Source organism: Acanthaster planci, linkage group LG15 (genome assembly GCF_054643075.1).
Source record: "Acanthaster planci isolate LZ-2023a linkage group LG15, COTS_SCS, whole genome shotgun sequence".
NCBI lineage: Eukaryota > Metazoa > Echinodermata > Asteroidea > Valvatida > Acanthasteridae > Acanthaster > Acanthaster planci.
The window spans coordinates 504,482-521,255 of NC_141791.1; the positions used below are offsets into that span (position 1 = coordinate 504,482).

The following is a 16,774-nucleotide window of genomic DNA, read 5'->3' on the forward strand; positions in this document are numbered from 1 at the left end:
GTTAATCGTATTGACGATGGCTTTTGTCGAAATTTATGACACTATTACTAAGAGAGGAAGATAGTGCATATCTATGTGGTAGTGTATCTGAGCACTATATTCTTATAGTTGTGTGTATAAATTTTAAAACAACACAAAACCAAAAATTATTCCTTAATCTCTGTAATGACGGGCATGTCAGCCAAAACTGCGATAGTGAGATTGCATTTGATAGTACAAGTTCGATATAAAGCGTCTTGTTGACTACACATGATTTGCAAATTGAAAATGCTGGCCAGTGAACCGAGCTAGAATTGGGTTATGAAGCAAGCAGAAGCTGCATGGTTCTGACTCATCAGTTTGGACATACCAAAGAAATGAAATGGTCCAAGGCCATTACACCAGGGTATATCTAAAATATTGCCGCGTTATTATGCCAGTATATTCCACTAATATTCATAATTTATTCCTTACTGAAAAACGTGTATGCCAAACTATAGTATAATATGACTATATGGCAACTATACTTCATTGATATTTAATACGTACTGCTTTTACGGTACGAAATGGTGTTGTAAAAAGTAAATCCTGCGGATTGTCGCTTCGATTAGGCGAATAAACCTTAATTCACATAAACATTGTGAGCCCTGCATGACTGAGTATTCAAATCAAACGTAAAGACCGAGACATTAGAAATACATTATTTTTGGAAAATGGAAAAATTAAAACGTGATCGAGTTAAGCAGTCTAATGTGAGCTACTGGTGCGTGATGTCTCTTTAATGTCTAGGTCTTTGTGACCTAGATTATTGGGCTGCGTTTCTGGGGTTCTCAACCAAAGACGGCAGACTGTTTGAATTTGACATAGGAAAATTAAAGAAGTGAGCCAAGTGAATGTCCTTTTAGTGATGCAGTCCAGACGTTACGCACCATTAACTATTATTTAGATGCTAATTTCGATCACGTATTAATGTTTTCCATTTTTCAAAATAGTGAAAAATGTGCCCCTTCCTCCCTCAGTTGACCATGGGTCTTGGATTTCACTCTTACGTCTTTTCTTTTCAAAACTTAATTTTTACTAATATTGACTTACAATGATGTTCATATCGGCAGCTGGCGGGGTAACGTTCCTACGATATTCAATATGAGCATTCAGCATAGCCTGTATGTCATCCCGAGAGTAGCCTCCTGAAGTCTGACGTGCAAACCTCGTCTTCCCCATCCCTGGGTCATCCCTTGATGCGCTGTGACGAGTTGTACGCAGGGCGAGGTCGTTGAAGACAGCAGAGCTTTTCCTCTCATAGATTCCATCATTGTTGTCATAACCTGCTTCGACTGTTATCCCTAATAGCGGTACAATGAAGATAAACAGAAGGGTGGATGAAGAGCTTCTCAATAACACCATCATGAGAGGTCTCGGGGGTGGTTTTTTGTATCCTTCTGCTGGTATGACTTTCCACAACAGAGAACTTGGTCGAGTGCTTATTTCCGCGTTCAGTCTGTATACGAAGACTGCTGCCTCCGTTGGCATCATTTAACACACAAACCAATCAAGTGCGCCGTCACAACACAGCGAGTCCCTTTACCAGGATTCGAATGTGCAGGGAGGTCAAACGACCTTTTGAAGTCTAGTTTCGATTATATGCAACGGTGCCAAGAGACTTTAAACACTCGAGTTGCAGCCTTTCAGGGATTGGAAATACACTCGATATAATAACACCCCCAAACAAGTGAGTCAGGTACATTGGGAGTCATCGGAGCTTGCCGGCTGATCGAGCAAGTCCATAGTATAAAGCCTAAACGTTGACCCCTGATGGCGCGCTTCCGGAACCCTTAATAACGTGCAAAGATTTTAGAATTTGTAATATTTTTTCGTTCAGTTACTTCTTAAAAAATCCAATTTGTAAAATAGGCTTTGGAAAATATTTGCTAGTATGCCAATTTATAGAAACTGAAAAATCATTTGACCTAAAAGAGAAATATCCTGCCACAAATTGACCCATCACTTCCGAAAATCTAAAATACATGAAGAACAGTGCAATGATGTGGTCTCATACGCAGATGAACATTTATGGCGTGAAATTTTATTATCTATTTTATCTAACCTTTGCAGACAACAGCTGCGTGATGTCAACTCAGAGGAATCTAGAACCCATCCAGTGAAGGTAGGTAAATCTTTGCAATGTTGTACAATCTCGTTTTCACGAAAGCATGGGCAGTGAAAACAAACATGCATGAACATGGAGACCTATATCTACATGTACGATATCGCCGGACGTGAAAAGTCATTAAAAAATTCGTTTTTTACCCATCTCCGTGGGACTTTTCCTAAATATTACTTTAGGAAGACAAAAGTAAAAGTCCAACATGAGTGTTTCATGGGGTGGTTCAGTAAGGAATTATTCTTCCAAAAATTATCGAACGTGATACGACAGCCCAATGTAAAATCCCCACAGGCGGATCGCGCGAGGGTTTCCAGAAACTCGCTGCGTGACCTTTTCCTTTCAGGCAGCTCTATTGTTAAGGCGACTGTAGACCACATTGTCTTTTTTCACTACCATGACGATTTTACAATGATTTGTATCCGATTTCGACCCCGTCTCAGGTTTCTTGTAGGCTTACAGTGGTGTTCAAATTAGATATACTATTTGTCTCTGTTGCATGCACTTGTACTTCAATATGCCCACTTGACACTGACTCAATATCGATCTATAACAACTTCAAAGTTAGTTGGTTAAAAAAAATCAGGCGATGCTGGAGACGTAGACAGAGCTAAAGCCGACTATTGGATCCTTATAAATCACGTACGTTTTCAAAGAGCGCTTTCTTCAATGCCAACAAAATGTTCAGTGAAAATAGTCATCAAATAATTGGTGTAATTATGAGGTCATGAAGACACACGTCCACTCATGGTCGTATTCATTGTCTGCTTTCATTTCCGCTAGTTATTCCGTTGGTACGGGCAATGTTATTTTAGTCTTACAGAAGAGGATGTTAATTTCTTCAACTCAGTGAACAAGCTAGGATAGGACCAAGGAGGGCGTGCTACACCAGTGTGAGAGTGCCTTGCGTGTCATTGTCCGTCTATGGCGACACCGTTTGCAGCAATCACAACACACAGATTTCCTTACTTGGCGGACCAGAGCTGTTTTTATAGAGCTAGGAAGCCTGAGAGTATTGCGATATGAGTGTCTCCATTATTGGAACCAAAATGGGGGATTTTGCGACAGTGCATACGGACAGTTAGCACACATTAGCTACATGCTGAATTGCACTGCCATTTTGGTTCCAAATATGAAGTTTGCGCTGCTCTCTTTATAAACAGCTATGACTTGGACTGTCACAGTTTCCTGTTGTTATTTGTATACCACTTCGAAAAAAACACACAGACCCCCACCCTGCTCATGACACTTTGAAAGCAGAAAAAAAATTGCTAAAATTATTAATATCCTCATGAATTCTCCAACGCTAATAAACAGAAATGATAATAAACATGTATTATCATTACACAGATTATTCGTTGAGCAAAGTTTATCAAGCTCGTTCACCTTACGTCGGCTGTTTGCCCAATGTGGGTGGGTCTGATATCCGCATGCATTATTTACATAAATTTAAATGTGCATAGCATCGAGTATTTCATAAAAACAAGTGATGACACAAAAACTGTCCTTGGAACCAGAGTTTGTAGTTCTAAAGGAAAATTGATAAACACGATAAAACAAGTTGTTGGAATCTGACCTCAAATTCCCCTGATTCTCTGACATTGGAATAGAATTACACTTAAAAAATATAGTTGAAAATAAAAAGGAATGCCAGACGGAGTTAGTAAAATGCCTAAACGGGCTTTGTTTAAACATCTTGGCAAATGTGTTTACGGATGGAAACTTTTTATCGTTTCAGCGTTTAAACATGTACACGTCATAGCCTAACGTGTTTAACGGATGCATGAGATATTCCAGTATGGGTTAACAAACGAAATTCATTCCTACAAAACTGTTCATGACCACATTCGCTCCCAAACTTTGCTCTTTTTAGGCCAGAGCGTCAGTGAGGCTGAACGCTTGATGACCTTCACACCATGCACTAGAACTCTGAGCCCAAGCAGACGGATCCTCATTTGCATGCTCTGCGCCAATGAATCTCATTGCATGAATGCCCTGCATACACTAGTCTTATCTTGGGCTAAGACGGCAGAACTCGATCGCGCATAATATATGGTGCGCGCCCCGATTTCCATTGCGCCCTCTCATGACTTCATTTCACCAATCGACGGCTCGTTCTACCGTCTTATCTTGGGAATCTCAGCTCCTACAACCGAGGCGTGGCCTTTGCATGCAAAATAGTAGTTTAATATGAATATTCACAATTGACCCTAGGATGCGGTAAGGATTTTAAAAAACACCGTGGGAGCGTTGAAGCGGGTTTGTATCAATAGCGTCAGCTTGTAGTTTCTTCAGTTTTGTTATAAGAAGTCTTTTACATGCTCACTTCTTCGCTCCTTGTTCCAATGCATCGACCGCGGCCATTATCGACGGTGACAGTATTGGTTTTACTGAGATATCAGTACGTTAAGTGACGCGTTAAAGCGCAGACAGGGGGAGCGGGTTAGCGTAGTGGTTCTTTCCTCGCTTTGCACCAATGAGGCCCGGGTTCGAATCCCGGCTTAGCCCAGGCTTTAAGTGCATTTGGTTTCCAGTTCATACTCGCTCTCGCAGGTTTTCTCCAGGTACTCCGGTTTCCTCCTGCCTCTAAAACTGGACCTTCTTCCTAACTCCGTAATGTGATGCCGATTAATAAAGTGTATGAATACAGTTATTGGCGAAAATAGCCAAAGCGCCATTAAAACAAAACAACAACAGCGCTGGCACATGCATAATACAGTACATTTTATCGCGTAATAACTCCTGTGATGCAGGTCATTGATCCATATTTATCACATACAGATTCAACTGGAATTTCCCGATCCCAGGCGCTGATTGGTTCCTCCGGAAATCTGTAGAAAAATTAAAGAAAAACTTAAACAGTTTGTAGGAGATTCCCAAGACGGTAGAACGGGCCGTCGATTGGTGAAATGAAGTCACGAGAGGGCGCAATGGAAATCGGCGCGTGCGGCATTATTTTTATGCTTGATCGAGACCGCTATCGAGTTCTGCCGTCTTGGCCCATACTAAACATGGGTGCACGATTGGCGGACAAAATTTGCTTATCAATGGCGTGGTAACAAGTCTACATAACTGCTGATAATGATTGCATACTGCATAGACGCTCATGCATTTCAAGGTCCATTGATCTAGCCTGCGATCATTGCACATTGGACTGAACTTCGGTATATTCTGCATCCATTTTGGAGTGTGAATCTATTCGAAGGTAGTTCTCAACATGATATCGGTCATGTTCAGTAGTGCACGTCAAGCAGGCCTTGCCTTTCGCGTTAGCTGGTCAGCAACAGGCGTATTCCAATGTTGTGCCGCATCCCTGCCAAGGTGTGCACCTGCCTTGGAAACTGACAATGGCCGAAGGCGCCTGGCCGGCATTAACAGTCGGTGTTGGTCAACGTCCAGTACAAATGAGGCTATGCCCAGTTTGATGACATTTTCCAATGGAGAAAAGGTAAATGTAATCATTATCGTAATAGGGAAGAAGTGAATCAATATGCAGACGGGCAGTACTGAGTAGGGATTGGAGAGTTCTGCGCCACCTGCCTTTTCCTCTTCACTCACCTTGACCTTTTGACCCCGGCGCACTTTTTTGTCAACAACTCGCGACGTGCGCCGGCCAGCATCGACCGCACAAACAACCTACCACGTGACTCTCAAACAAAAAAAGGGACTTCCCCTCGCTTTTCCGGTCACTACAAGTGTCGACTTGCCCGGCCTGAACTCATGACTTTTCACAATTTACAACCGAAAAAAAAACATGTCAAGTCAAGTCTATAGAAAAATTAGAAAGATTTTAGAAATCTATATATAAATAGAGACATGAGCAACCCAAAACACAGACCTCTACTATCGACCTTTAATCGATTTAAGAAGGCGTTTTTAGAAGATTTTGTCAAGCAGTATAACATCCCATTACCGGCACCCAAGCGTAAATTTCACACCAAACCCGAGCTCATTGAAGCCATACGAGTAGACCAGAAACAATTCAGGTACCTCCCGCGCCAATCATATCGGCAGCTGTTGAAAACGGTTCAAAAACACGATATTCCTTTTGCACACAAAGATAGATATGTTAAACAAGACTTTATTGAAGCGATTAAAGCTTACACTTAGCCCGAGGAAATTGCAGAAGTCGACATTAAAAACGTGAGGCGCTTTAAGGGTAACTACCGCAATTGGGAATTGATACCCCGTTTCTTTGAATACGACCTCGTGCACTTTTTTGATTTTTACAAAACTTTCATCGAGAAGAAAGCGTTGGAGGAGTTAAAGGAAGTGGGTTCGTACAAATTGCAAACGGCTCTAAAAGTGCAGTTTAGATTGAAAAAATCCGAAAAAACTGAACTTGGCACATTCACCTTTCCGAGCGAAAATAAATTAGTTGCAAATGAAGCCGACGTGAAAAATGCACTCGCTGAACAGAGGCAAAAATAGATAGAGGTTATGCAGGCTCATACACAACGAGGATCGGGATGGATCTTTGATAAAGTTGACGTTTTTTACATCAACGTGGTTAAATACAACCCGGTGGGTGCGACTTACATTCCGTTACCTGCGTAATTGGGGCACATAAAAGTAATAATGAACGTCCAAAATAACGACCAGCAGTGCATCAGATGGGCACTGAGAGCGGCTTTAAAGTTATATTCAGACTACGTCAAAAGTCAAATTGAAGTTAATCCAAAATGTTACATATCCAACAAGCGCACCTCGACTTACACAGAAACCGACGGTCTAAATTTTACGAACATAAGCTTTCCAACACCCATATCTCAGATCCCACGTATCGAATCGCAAAACAACTTAGCAATCAACGTGTTTGGTTACGAAAAAAAGACGGTCTTTACATTCTTTACAACAGTAAGCGCTTAGGTGAACCGATCAATTTACTTTATTTTACCCAAGTGAAAAGAGTCACTACTGCTGGATTAAAAACTTTTCTCGGTTGACGGGCGATATCGATCAACACAACGGCCAAAAACACCGGTGCTTTAACTGCATGTCGCATTTCCAAACAGAAGAAAAGTTAAGAGGGCACAAAGAAGATTGCCAAGGGTTAGATGTTGCCCCCTGTAAAGTCGAATTACCCGCCAAAGGCGAAAATATTCTCAAGTTTGAAAATTATAAAAATAAGCAAGCCGTACCTTTTGTCATTTACGCTGATTTTGAGTCGGTTTTAGAAAAATTACCACCAACAGATACAAACACGGTCAAAACACAAATCCATAAGCCTTGCGGCTACTCATACACGGTCGTGAGATGCCACGGGATTTGCACTTTACGCGAGATTAGTAGAGGTAAAGATGCGGCGGTTAAATTTGTGCAGTCGCTTTCTGAGGAAGCAGACAAGATCAACGAAACATTTAAAAACAAAGAGCCGTTGATCTGGTCACCCAAGTTACAAAAAATCTACGAAATTGTAAACGCTGCTGGATCTGTTAAAAGCTTATCGGCAAGACAAAGGAATCTCAGTGTCAGTGTCCAATTCCAAATGAACCGAAAGCAAAGGACGAAAAAGCTGAACACAGTTCTGTAAACGAAGCTGGGTTTAGAGAATTGCTATGTATGACGTGTACAAAGCCCATCAACAAATTTAGAAAGGTCAGAGATCACTGCCATGTCACAGGGAAGTACCGAGGCCCCGCGCATGCCAGTTGTAATCTCAAGTTAAAAGTCGTCCCGAATCAAACGCCCACTCCGGTTATTTTACATAATCTCGAGAAATATGACGCGCACTTAATCATGCAAGGCGCTCACGAGTTTAACGGGGAAGAAATAAAATTAATTGCTAAAAATACTGAGAACTACATTTCGTTTTCATTTGGCCAACTCAGGTTCTTAGACTCCTTTCATTTCATGGCGGCTTCGCTAGATCGGTTGGTTAAAAACTGTTCACCCGATGATTTTAACTTACTTCGCGAAAGGTTTCCAGAAAATACAAATTTATTGTTGGAAAAGGGAATTTACCCTTACGAATATATCGATTCCTTTGATTGGTTCCAAGACACGAGTTTACCACCAGTAAACGCGTTTTATAGCACTTTGAGACAGTCCACCGTGACTGAGCAAGAATACGCTAGTGCAGAACAGTATGGCACACTTTTGGTTGTAAAACCTAGGCGACTACCACGACCTATACGTGGAAACAGACGTGTTATTGCTAGCGGCTGTTTTTGAGAACTTCCGTAAAGTCTGTACACAGAACTACGGCCTTGACCCGGCCAACTATTACACGTCACCGGGTCTGTCGTGGCATGCATTGTTAAAGCATTCAGGTACACAATTGGAACTACTGACAGACATAGCTAGACAAGCACTTGTTTTTTGAAAGGGCAAAAAGAGGTGGCATCTCTAGTGTGGGTGCAAAGCGATATGCAAAGGCGAACAACCCAGGCCTGCCTGACTACGACCCAAATTAACCGGAGTCATACATCATGTACCTGGACGCAAATAATTTATACGGCTGGGCCATGAGTCAGTCGTTACCCGTGGGTGAGTTTCAGTGGCTAAAAAGCTTAGACAAATTTACTCCCGAGTTTATTTCCAATTAAGAGCCGAAGACACGCGCGGTTAGATGTTTGAAGTAACTTTAGACTACCCGCAACACCTACACGACAAACACAACGGTTTCCCGCTGGCACCTGAAAATTTAGTAGTGCCTAATGAATGGTTTTCAAGCTACCAACAAAATTTAATTAGCAACGGAGAAAAAATAACCTCGGTAGACAAACTCGTGGTCACATTAAGCACTAAACAAAAATACTAGCGAACTTTACAGAAATATTTAGAACTAGTATTAGAATTAAAAGAGGCACACCGCGTCATTGGATGAAAAACTATATCGACAAAAACACCGAATTGCGCAAATTGGCCAAGTCCGATTTTGAGAAGGATTTCTTCAAATTGATGAATAATGCTGTTTTTGGCAAGACTATGGAGAATGTTAGATATCGTATGGACGGTCATTTATTGAGGGACTTACAGGACGCAGATAAGTACAAAAAATTAACTTTTACACCGAATTACAAATCAACCGTGCCGTTCAAAGAGTACGATCTTTCATTTAAGGAAATGTATCGCGTAAAGACCAAGCTAAATAAGCCGATCTGTTGCGGAGTAAGCGTGCTCGACCTATCCAAAACTTTAATGTACGATTTCTATTACAACGAACTAAAATCAAATTTTGGTTCAAATGTCTGTCTCTTGTACACGGACACTGATTCTCTGTTAGTTCAGATTCAAACCGACGATTTAAACGGCTATTTGAGTAAAAAGCTTAAACTGTTTGACTTTAGCAATTACCCGCCCGATCATCAACTTTACAGCATCAAAAATAAAAAAAGTCATTGGGAAAATGAAAGACGAATTTGTATTCGATCTTAACTACTGATCAAAATTTAAAGAAGGTGAAAGGCGTGACAAAAGTAGTAACTCAAAGAAACATATCGCAAGATATGTATAAAAGTTGCTTATTTGAACAGAAGCAGCATTTCAATAAACAGCAGCTATTTAAATCCGATAAACATCAGGTATTCACTGTGTCGAAAAATAAGTTGAGCTTCTCACCGTTAGACACAAAGCGCTATATATTATCAAACGGGGTTGATACGTTGGCTTACGGGCACCATAAATCGAGGTCAGTTTTTTGCGCAGTTAAGACTCGGGCGGTAATTCGGTATCTTCGGGTACGACTTGCAGTTCCTCTTTGACGAAACTCCTATTTGGCCCGTTTAATAAATAATATAAAGTGGGACCTGTCTTTACCCTTTTACCCCGGACTCGTTTAAATTGACTGGTGCGCTTCTCCGCTTGATAAACGTCTACTGACCAGACAGGATCTGTCGCCCTTCTGATGGTGCCGCCCTCTTGCTCGCCCGGGTAATATAAATACCGAACGACCACGCTTGGAGGTAATTCACGCGACGCGCTTTTAACAGATGCACTAGGTATTTGTTTCCCTTAATTGGTCTAATTTGACGGCCTCGGCAGGAACGGCATCAATTAAACGCGTTTTTCCTCGTTTAACGATTTCACGACCTGGGGCAAACGTTCTACCCATTCTACGTTTCGCTCACCCACGTTTAACATTTCTTGCGCGTATTGATGACCAAATAAACGCTCGGCCAATGTACGGTTAAACCTTTCCACGATCCCCTGCGATCTGTGCACACCCGGCTCGCCCACTTGAATTTCTACTTTATTTTTTGTCATTAACTTTATAAACTCGCCTTTAAATTCAGATCCCGAGTCTACCATTATAATTTTGGGCCAGTCCAGAGGTGATCGCTCGTAAATTTTCTTCACTGCTTCAGACGTTTACTGATCAACGGTTCTGCTTCTTTATACCGGGAACCCACATTAAAGTTAATGTCTAGTATTAATGTTTTCCTTTGTTTGGCCGAGTTGTGCGTCTGTACAATGTTACTTCAATGGGTTTTTTTGCATGGCTGCTTTATTAATTTGGTTTTGCTTGGCATGGCCTTTTCTAATCTCGCTAGTGCAAGCCTGTTGTTTTGTTAATTGAAATAATGTAAATAATTCTATGTATTGGCCAATTCTTATGCCAATTTTATGTGTTTGAGTTTGAGTGCTCAGATCAGTGTAACAATGATGTTTTCTTCCTGGTTTTGCTCATGAATCTATGAAATAGTGACAGAAGCACAAAATAATGAGGCTGAGACAGAAAAGTGCGGCATATGCATGGTTTGTATTGTAAAAAGAAATCATTGGTGTACTGCAAATGAATGAAGTAAGCGCGTGAGTTGTGGCACTAATGTCTTACATGCAGATTCGTTTCTCGGCCGGTACCTGATTCCGTGGGTTTTTCGCTGAGAATTTATTTGCACCTTTCCGCCCATCTGTAACATTTCTTCATTGTCTACTTCCCTTAGGGTCTTTGGAGGGAGAACAGCAACTGATAAGGTTTAACCCTAGTTGAATTAAGAAAAATAAAGCAATAATAAGGAACTTCGTTACCGAAAATGATTTGTACAATTATTTATCACATGTAATGATTAAATCCTCCACCAGATGAAACCAACATTCTCCAAGGCAGAAATGGAGGGGAGACTGAGCAAGCTCCGTAACTATATGGACAAGAACTCGATAGGTGGCGCCCTATTCACCTCGTATCACTGCATCAACTACTACTCAGATTTCCTCTATCTTTCCTTTGGCCGGCCGTATGGCCTCGTTGTCACCCCTGAGAAAGTGGCTATCATATCAGCTCTAATTGACTACGGACAACCGGACAGGTAGTGCTTTGGCAGATTTCCAAAAGTCTCGACCACAGTAGTCTGTACACGTGCGCTTACGAGAGGTCACTTGCTAGTGGCTACAGATCATTTCATGTTGATGAACCGTAAGCCCGCAGTCAAGACAGCCAGGCGCTGCTTCCACCACTGACATCCAACCGTGGGATATTTGAACTTTTTGAAATAACTTTTGCTGTCAAGTTTTGATCCAGCTTCATTAAAGCATCACCACTTCTGTTATGTTGGGGTAACTGCAGTATCTTGCAGTAGTACAGAGTGTATGTTTGGTGTCTTCTCATAATGTAACTGTTACTAATTTGAGGTATGCAGGATTAAGATGAAAATTGTCTCTCTTTGGCTCTAAATAGGCAATTTAAGCTCCTTACAAAAAGACAAGGCGCATTTCTGTTACCAATACACTTCAGGAGGCCGAACGTCAGGATTCAGTGAGATAAAAAGAAATTCAGCCTTTCTTGTCGAATTGGTTTTCTTGTAGGAGGAATCACGTGGGAGAAACAGTTGTCTTTACAGATTGGCAAAGAGACAACTTTTGGAAGGCCGTCAAGCAAGAGATGGAGCACGTCAAAGGAAAGGTGACAAAGACAAACGGCAATTTTCGGTTACAGTAACTGTTTGGGTAAAAAGGGTTTCTTCATTATAGTGACGGAAGTGCATGAAATTTCCAAGGAAAGTCACTCCGAGATTTAAATTGCTTTGCTGCTTTCATTTTTCTTCTCTGTCAGGTTGGATGTGAGTTAGATCACATTCCCGTTGACAGCTACAAGAAGTTACAAGTCGCTGTTCCTGGCGCCCAGTTAGTGGATATTGCAGAGCCTAGCATGTATATGCGCATGATCAAATCACCCGAAGAGATTGCGCTCATCAGAGAGGGCGCTCGCGTAGCAGATCTTGGCGGCGAGGCTGCGCGCGCAGCTATGGCCGACGGGGTCCCTGAGCACGAGGTAGCACTGGCGTCAACAGAGGCTATGGTGAGAGAGATTGCAAAGACCTTTCCACATCATGAGATACGAGACAGTAAGTTTAATCATAATGTAATCTATTCACACGACGTCAACCACGTAATGTTGATCGTGCGACACGTGCTTAACGCTTCGTTGATATGCTCATAGCTACCATGAAAATAAACATGTTTCGTAAAGTTAGTAAAAATAAATGATCATCGCGACTTATGCATTCAACATCATAACTGACAGATAACCTTTTGCTACAGACGAGTGTAAAAGTGTTTTTAATAGTGTTAAGCGTGAAAGTTGATGCTACACTCAGTATATTACATTTAGTATAGTAATGAGATGGGGATAAATAAATAGGCTTCCCAACTTGGAGACCCAAGGAGGTAAAAACAAGACACATTTGAACATTATCAGGGTTTTGTTAAGACGTGTTTTCCCATTCCACCAGCTTGGTCTTGGATTCAAGGAGGTGTTAACACCGATGGAGCTCATAATTCCGTCACCACAAGACCATTCAAAAGCGGAGATATCGTCAGTCTGAATTGCTTCCCAATGATTGCAGGGTGAGCCACGCAAGGGATCTTGTTAATCCATTTCTGCCTGAATCTGTTTTCCGACATAACATTTTTGTTTTGCGTTTATTAATTTTTGCAGGTAAAAAATTACTTTAGAAATTCTACAAAGGAACATTTGCAAATGTCATAAGAGCTGTCATGCCAAAAAAATCAAAAAGTAAACTAAACAACACAGTATGCAAAAGCACAAAAAATGTAGAAATTAATAGTAAATTTTCTGGTACAACATTCGACACGTTACTTGGCAAAGGACATTGTTCGTTGTTTACAACAGAACACACACAGAAAGTAACCATTTTTCCACCGGCTTTGCGTTTTTAAATTTCCACCATCGTTCGCCAAATTGAGCAAATTACTGACAAAAACAAACCATTTACAGGTACATGCATTTACATCTTGTAACAAAGTGTTTGTTAAAAACGCGCCAAGTCATTCCATTGATGAGTAGAGTTGTCATCACTCGACGTTCAGGATCTGCCCAACAACAACTACTTTTTTTCTGCGCTCAGTTACTACACGGCCCTTGAACGAACCCTGTTTATTGACCATGCCACCGATGAGAACATTCGTTTATGGGAGGTTAACTGTGAGGTACATCGCCGGGGAATGGAACTCATCAAACCAGGGGTCAAATGTAAAGACATCGCGCGAGAGTTGAATGAGATTTTCAAGAAGCACGACCTGCTGAAGTATCGTACCTTTGGTTATGGCCATTCGTTTGGAACCCTGTGTCATTACTATGGCAGGGAAGCAGGTAAACTTAAAGTTAAGAGGAACCAACTCACAATGACAAAAGGTTTAAATATAACCTTAGATGGCTGTAAGAGATAAAACTGACCAACCCACACTCAGATGACCTTGAAAAATTGTCGTTTCGGGGGAGGGGTGGAGCTGAAGCAACCGGTTGTGTAATTCGGTGCATCGACATAAAATCTTATGTAAGCTCGGGATGTATTTTTCGCTACTTGAAGCAAGTTTTCTGACTGATCTTTCTTTGGTAGCTTTGGAGTTTCGAGAAGACATAGAGACCGTTCTAGAACCAAACATGGTGGTTTCTATGGAACCGATGATCACTATACCAGAGGGCCAGCCAGGTGCAGGTGGATACCGTGAACACAACATCTTGGTGCTGACAGAGTCAGGGGGAGAAAACATCAGTCACTTCCCGTTTGGTCCTGAACACAACATCGTCAAGAACTAAATGGAAGATCGTCGTCGCATTGCAACCAATGAGCCAGTTCGGTGTTCCAACAGCGAGAATTGTATTCTTACATTTTCTCTTTATTTTTGGCATGTTTTCGGGAGTGGGTCGAGGGCTCAGCCATCATCCCATGAGAAAAAGGAATGTTGACCAGAAATGCACAGCATACAGCATCACCTTACCCTCCTGAAGCACCGCCATTGTTCAGCCGCGCATTTTGTGCACAAACAATGCGCGATGTCCTATCCAGTCTATCCGGTTCGTAAGTGATTTCGTCACAAAGGCAGACGCGCCACGATTTGCAGGCTCCCATTGGACGATCGCGTTAACTTCTGGTTCCATGGTTCCACGTAAACGGCAATCAGTGCATGTAACTCTATGTGCAGTGCATGTGTGCAGTGGGCGTGGTTTAAACTGAAGTGACGTCACACTTACGAACCGGATATAATGGAGATCAATATATCGACAAGAATATAAGATTAAATTCAATCTTATATTCTTGTCGATATTCTGATCACGGTGCTGCGCAGCCCTTCCATATTCCCTCTTTTGTCCCTGCTCGGAGCGGACAAAGAACTGGCTGATTCATGCAATTTCGATTAATGACGCAAAGCTCAGAAATTAAATCTTTTTACCGATGTTTTCCTTCAAACGTTTGTAGCCTAGCAACTCAAAGGGTGCGTTCGAGCGAGCTACTCGTGTTAGGACGAATATACCACCTGAGCGCTCGAACGGCTGAAGTACGACCCGAGGGTCAATGAGAGTATACTCTCGCTAGAGGGGGGTATACTCCTTAACCGAGTGTAATGCGCACGCATCTTACTAGTGTTAACAGGAGTAACCGCGCGAACACACCTAAAACGTTCGATTTGAGGGAATATTCTTCTTTGGAATTTAGTACATGCAACGAGAGGTGTTAGTATTTAGTACTAAAATGATAATGTGCTTGGTTCTTGGCCTGTCTTTAACGTGCGTTTATAAGACCGGTTCCTTCTGGAGAATGGACACAACTTTCGTCTCAGGTATTATCAGCATTCATTATCAAATCTCGGTGGGCATTATCAAAATGTTCAAACACGGCCACGTTGCGTGTTGTTGAATAGGGACACTGAGGTATTTATGAATAGTCATAAAAATCATCGAGTGAACCGATTTGAAAAATCACACATAAGACGAGACTGGTTCTTTGATATGGCAAACAACTTAGAAATGCGTTTCTCTAGTAAGTGAGGATTACTGCAAAATTATATTCTCTCAAAGAAAGGTTTGAATTTCTCGTCCAAAAAGCCTTGGTTGTTTAACAGACGATGAAAATTCTGTTTCAACGGTCACAAGAAAACTGCCGTTTCACATTTTTGTGAAAGGTTCAAGTAAGGAAGGCAAAGAGTATTTGGACCTCCAACTGTAATATTCTCATCGATTAATTTACATATGTGATTTAAATTTGTAAATTTAAAAAAATCATGATTCATTAATTTATATAGAAAGTGCTGTCAGTGTGTTTATTTAGAAAAAGCTTGCTGCTGCTTTTAAAATAACATTGATGAGAAAGTTGCTTGCTAGTTGACGTTCTGTAAATCAGATTTTCAGAAAGGTTTTTTATCGATGTTAAATGGTAATAATCTTATTTAATGAATTCATTTTAAGTATTTCCAACGCATTTGAAGAATAAGCATGCTAAAGTTTAACGGTACTTTAAAAAATGTTTTGGTAATATAATATAATTAACTGAGCACCCAAACAAACGGCGTCAGATGTAAACTTATATATTTGGGGGTGTCATTTCAAATAAACAATATGTATTGTACACTTTGCGAGATGTGTACACATGTTGGAGAGATGCTTTTGGACTGGGGAGGCGTGGCCCGCCCTTAACCCTAGCAAATAAATCAGTACTTTGGTTGGCCTTTAAAAGCATTATTTTGTTCCATTGAACAACAGGCCAATATTAGGATAACGCTAGGCCGCTTACATCTGCTTCCATTTTGTACCGAATTGCAATTTTGAGCCGTCCGATGCTACCGCATCGGAAATGACAGCTCAGTTGACTAGTGATCCAGATTGGCTTACGGGTATTAGTTACCACAATAAAGTGTCGATTAAATTAGACAGATATGCAGAAATCGCGGCTGAAATTTTAGTTGATACTTTGATTCATTCTCGAAAGATACATATCAGCATAAACCACATTGGAAAAAGTACCTAGGACGCTAAATTAGGTGCACTAGGACTAAGCACAATGCAAGTGGATTGAGTGCACTACAGGCATCAAGCACGCCCACTCCATTGTCAGCCACGTCCACCGTTGCTAAGCAATTTTACAAACATTTCCGCTGATGTCGCTTCGTTATTTTTTTTAAAAATTAGTTCATGTTCAACTGGTAAAATTACATGTTCAAGTAATTTAATTAAATCTAACTGATGAGTGTACCGCCAAAACCTGATGTTCAAATCACGGTGGCAGACACAATGTGCGGCTCGAGAGAGACTATCGGCTACCGATTCAGGCGCGGGAGGCTGACTTGTGGCTATACCATTTACTATAGTGGGTTGGCACACGTCATTCGTAAAAAAAAATAATAATAAATATCAAAAAGATAAACTTTTATTATTTTTTACAATAATATAACATT

At 41.2% G+C, this 16,774-nt stretch overlaps 1 protein-coding gene across 2 annotated transcripts; it reads left to right on the plus strand.

The window, feature by feature from the left end:
- The first annotated feature begins 5,178 nt into the window (after positions 1–5,178).
- LOC110974646 (uncharacterized) lies at positions 5,179–16,264 on the plus strand. 2 transcript variants are annotated; one of them, XM_022226449.2, is made up of 7 exons: positions 5,179–5,588; positions 11,168–11,391; positions 11,888–11,984; positions 12,135–12,426; positions 12,814–12,928; positions 13,450–13,694; positions 13,942–16,264. In XM_022226449.2, the coding sequence occupies exons 1-7, from the start codon at positions 5,358–5,360 to the stop codon at positions 14,139–14,141; spliced, it is 1,404 nt and encodes a 467-aa protein (XP_022082141.1). In that variant the 5' UTR covers positions 5,179–5,357; the 3' UTR covers positions 14,142–16,264. The 2 variants fall into 2 exon arrangements, with proteins under 2 accessions (XP_022082141.1, XP_087002698.1); XM_087146572.1 differs by lacking the exon at positions 5,179–5,588 and adding an exon at positions 8,325–8,629.
- The last annotated feature ends 510 nt before the right edge of the window (positions 16,265–16,774 follow it).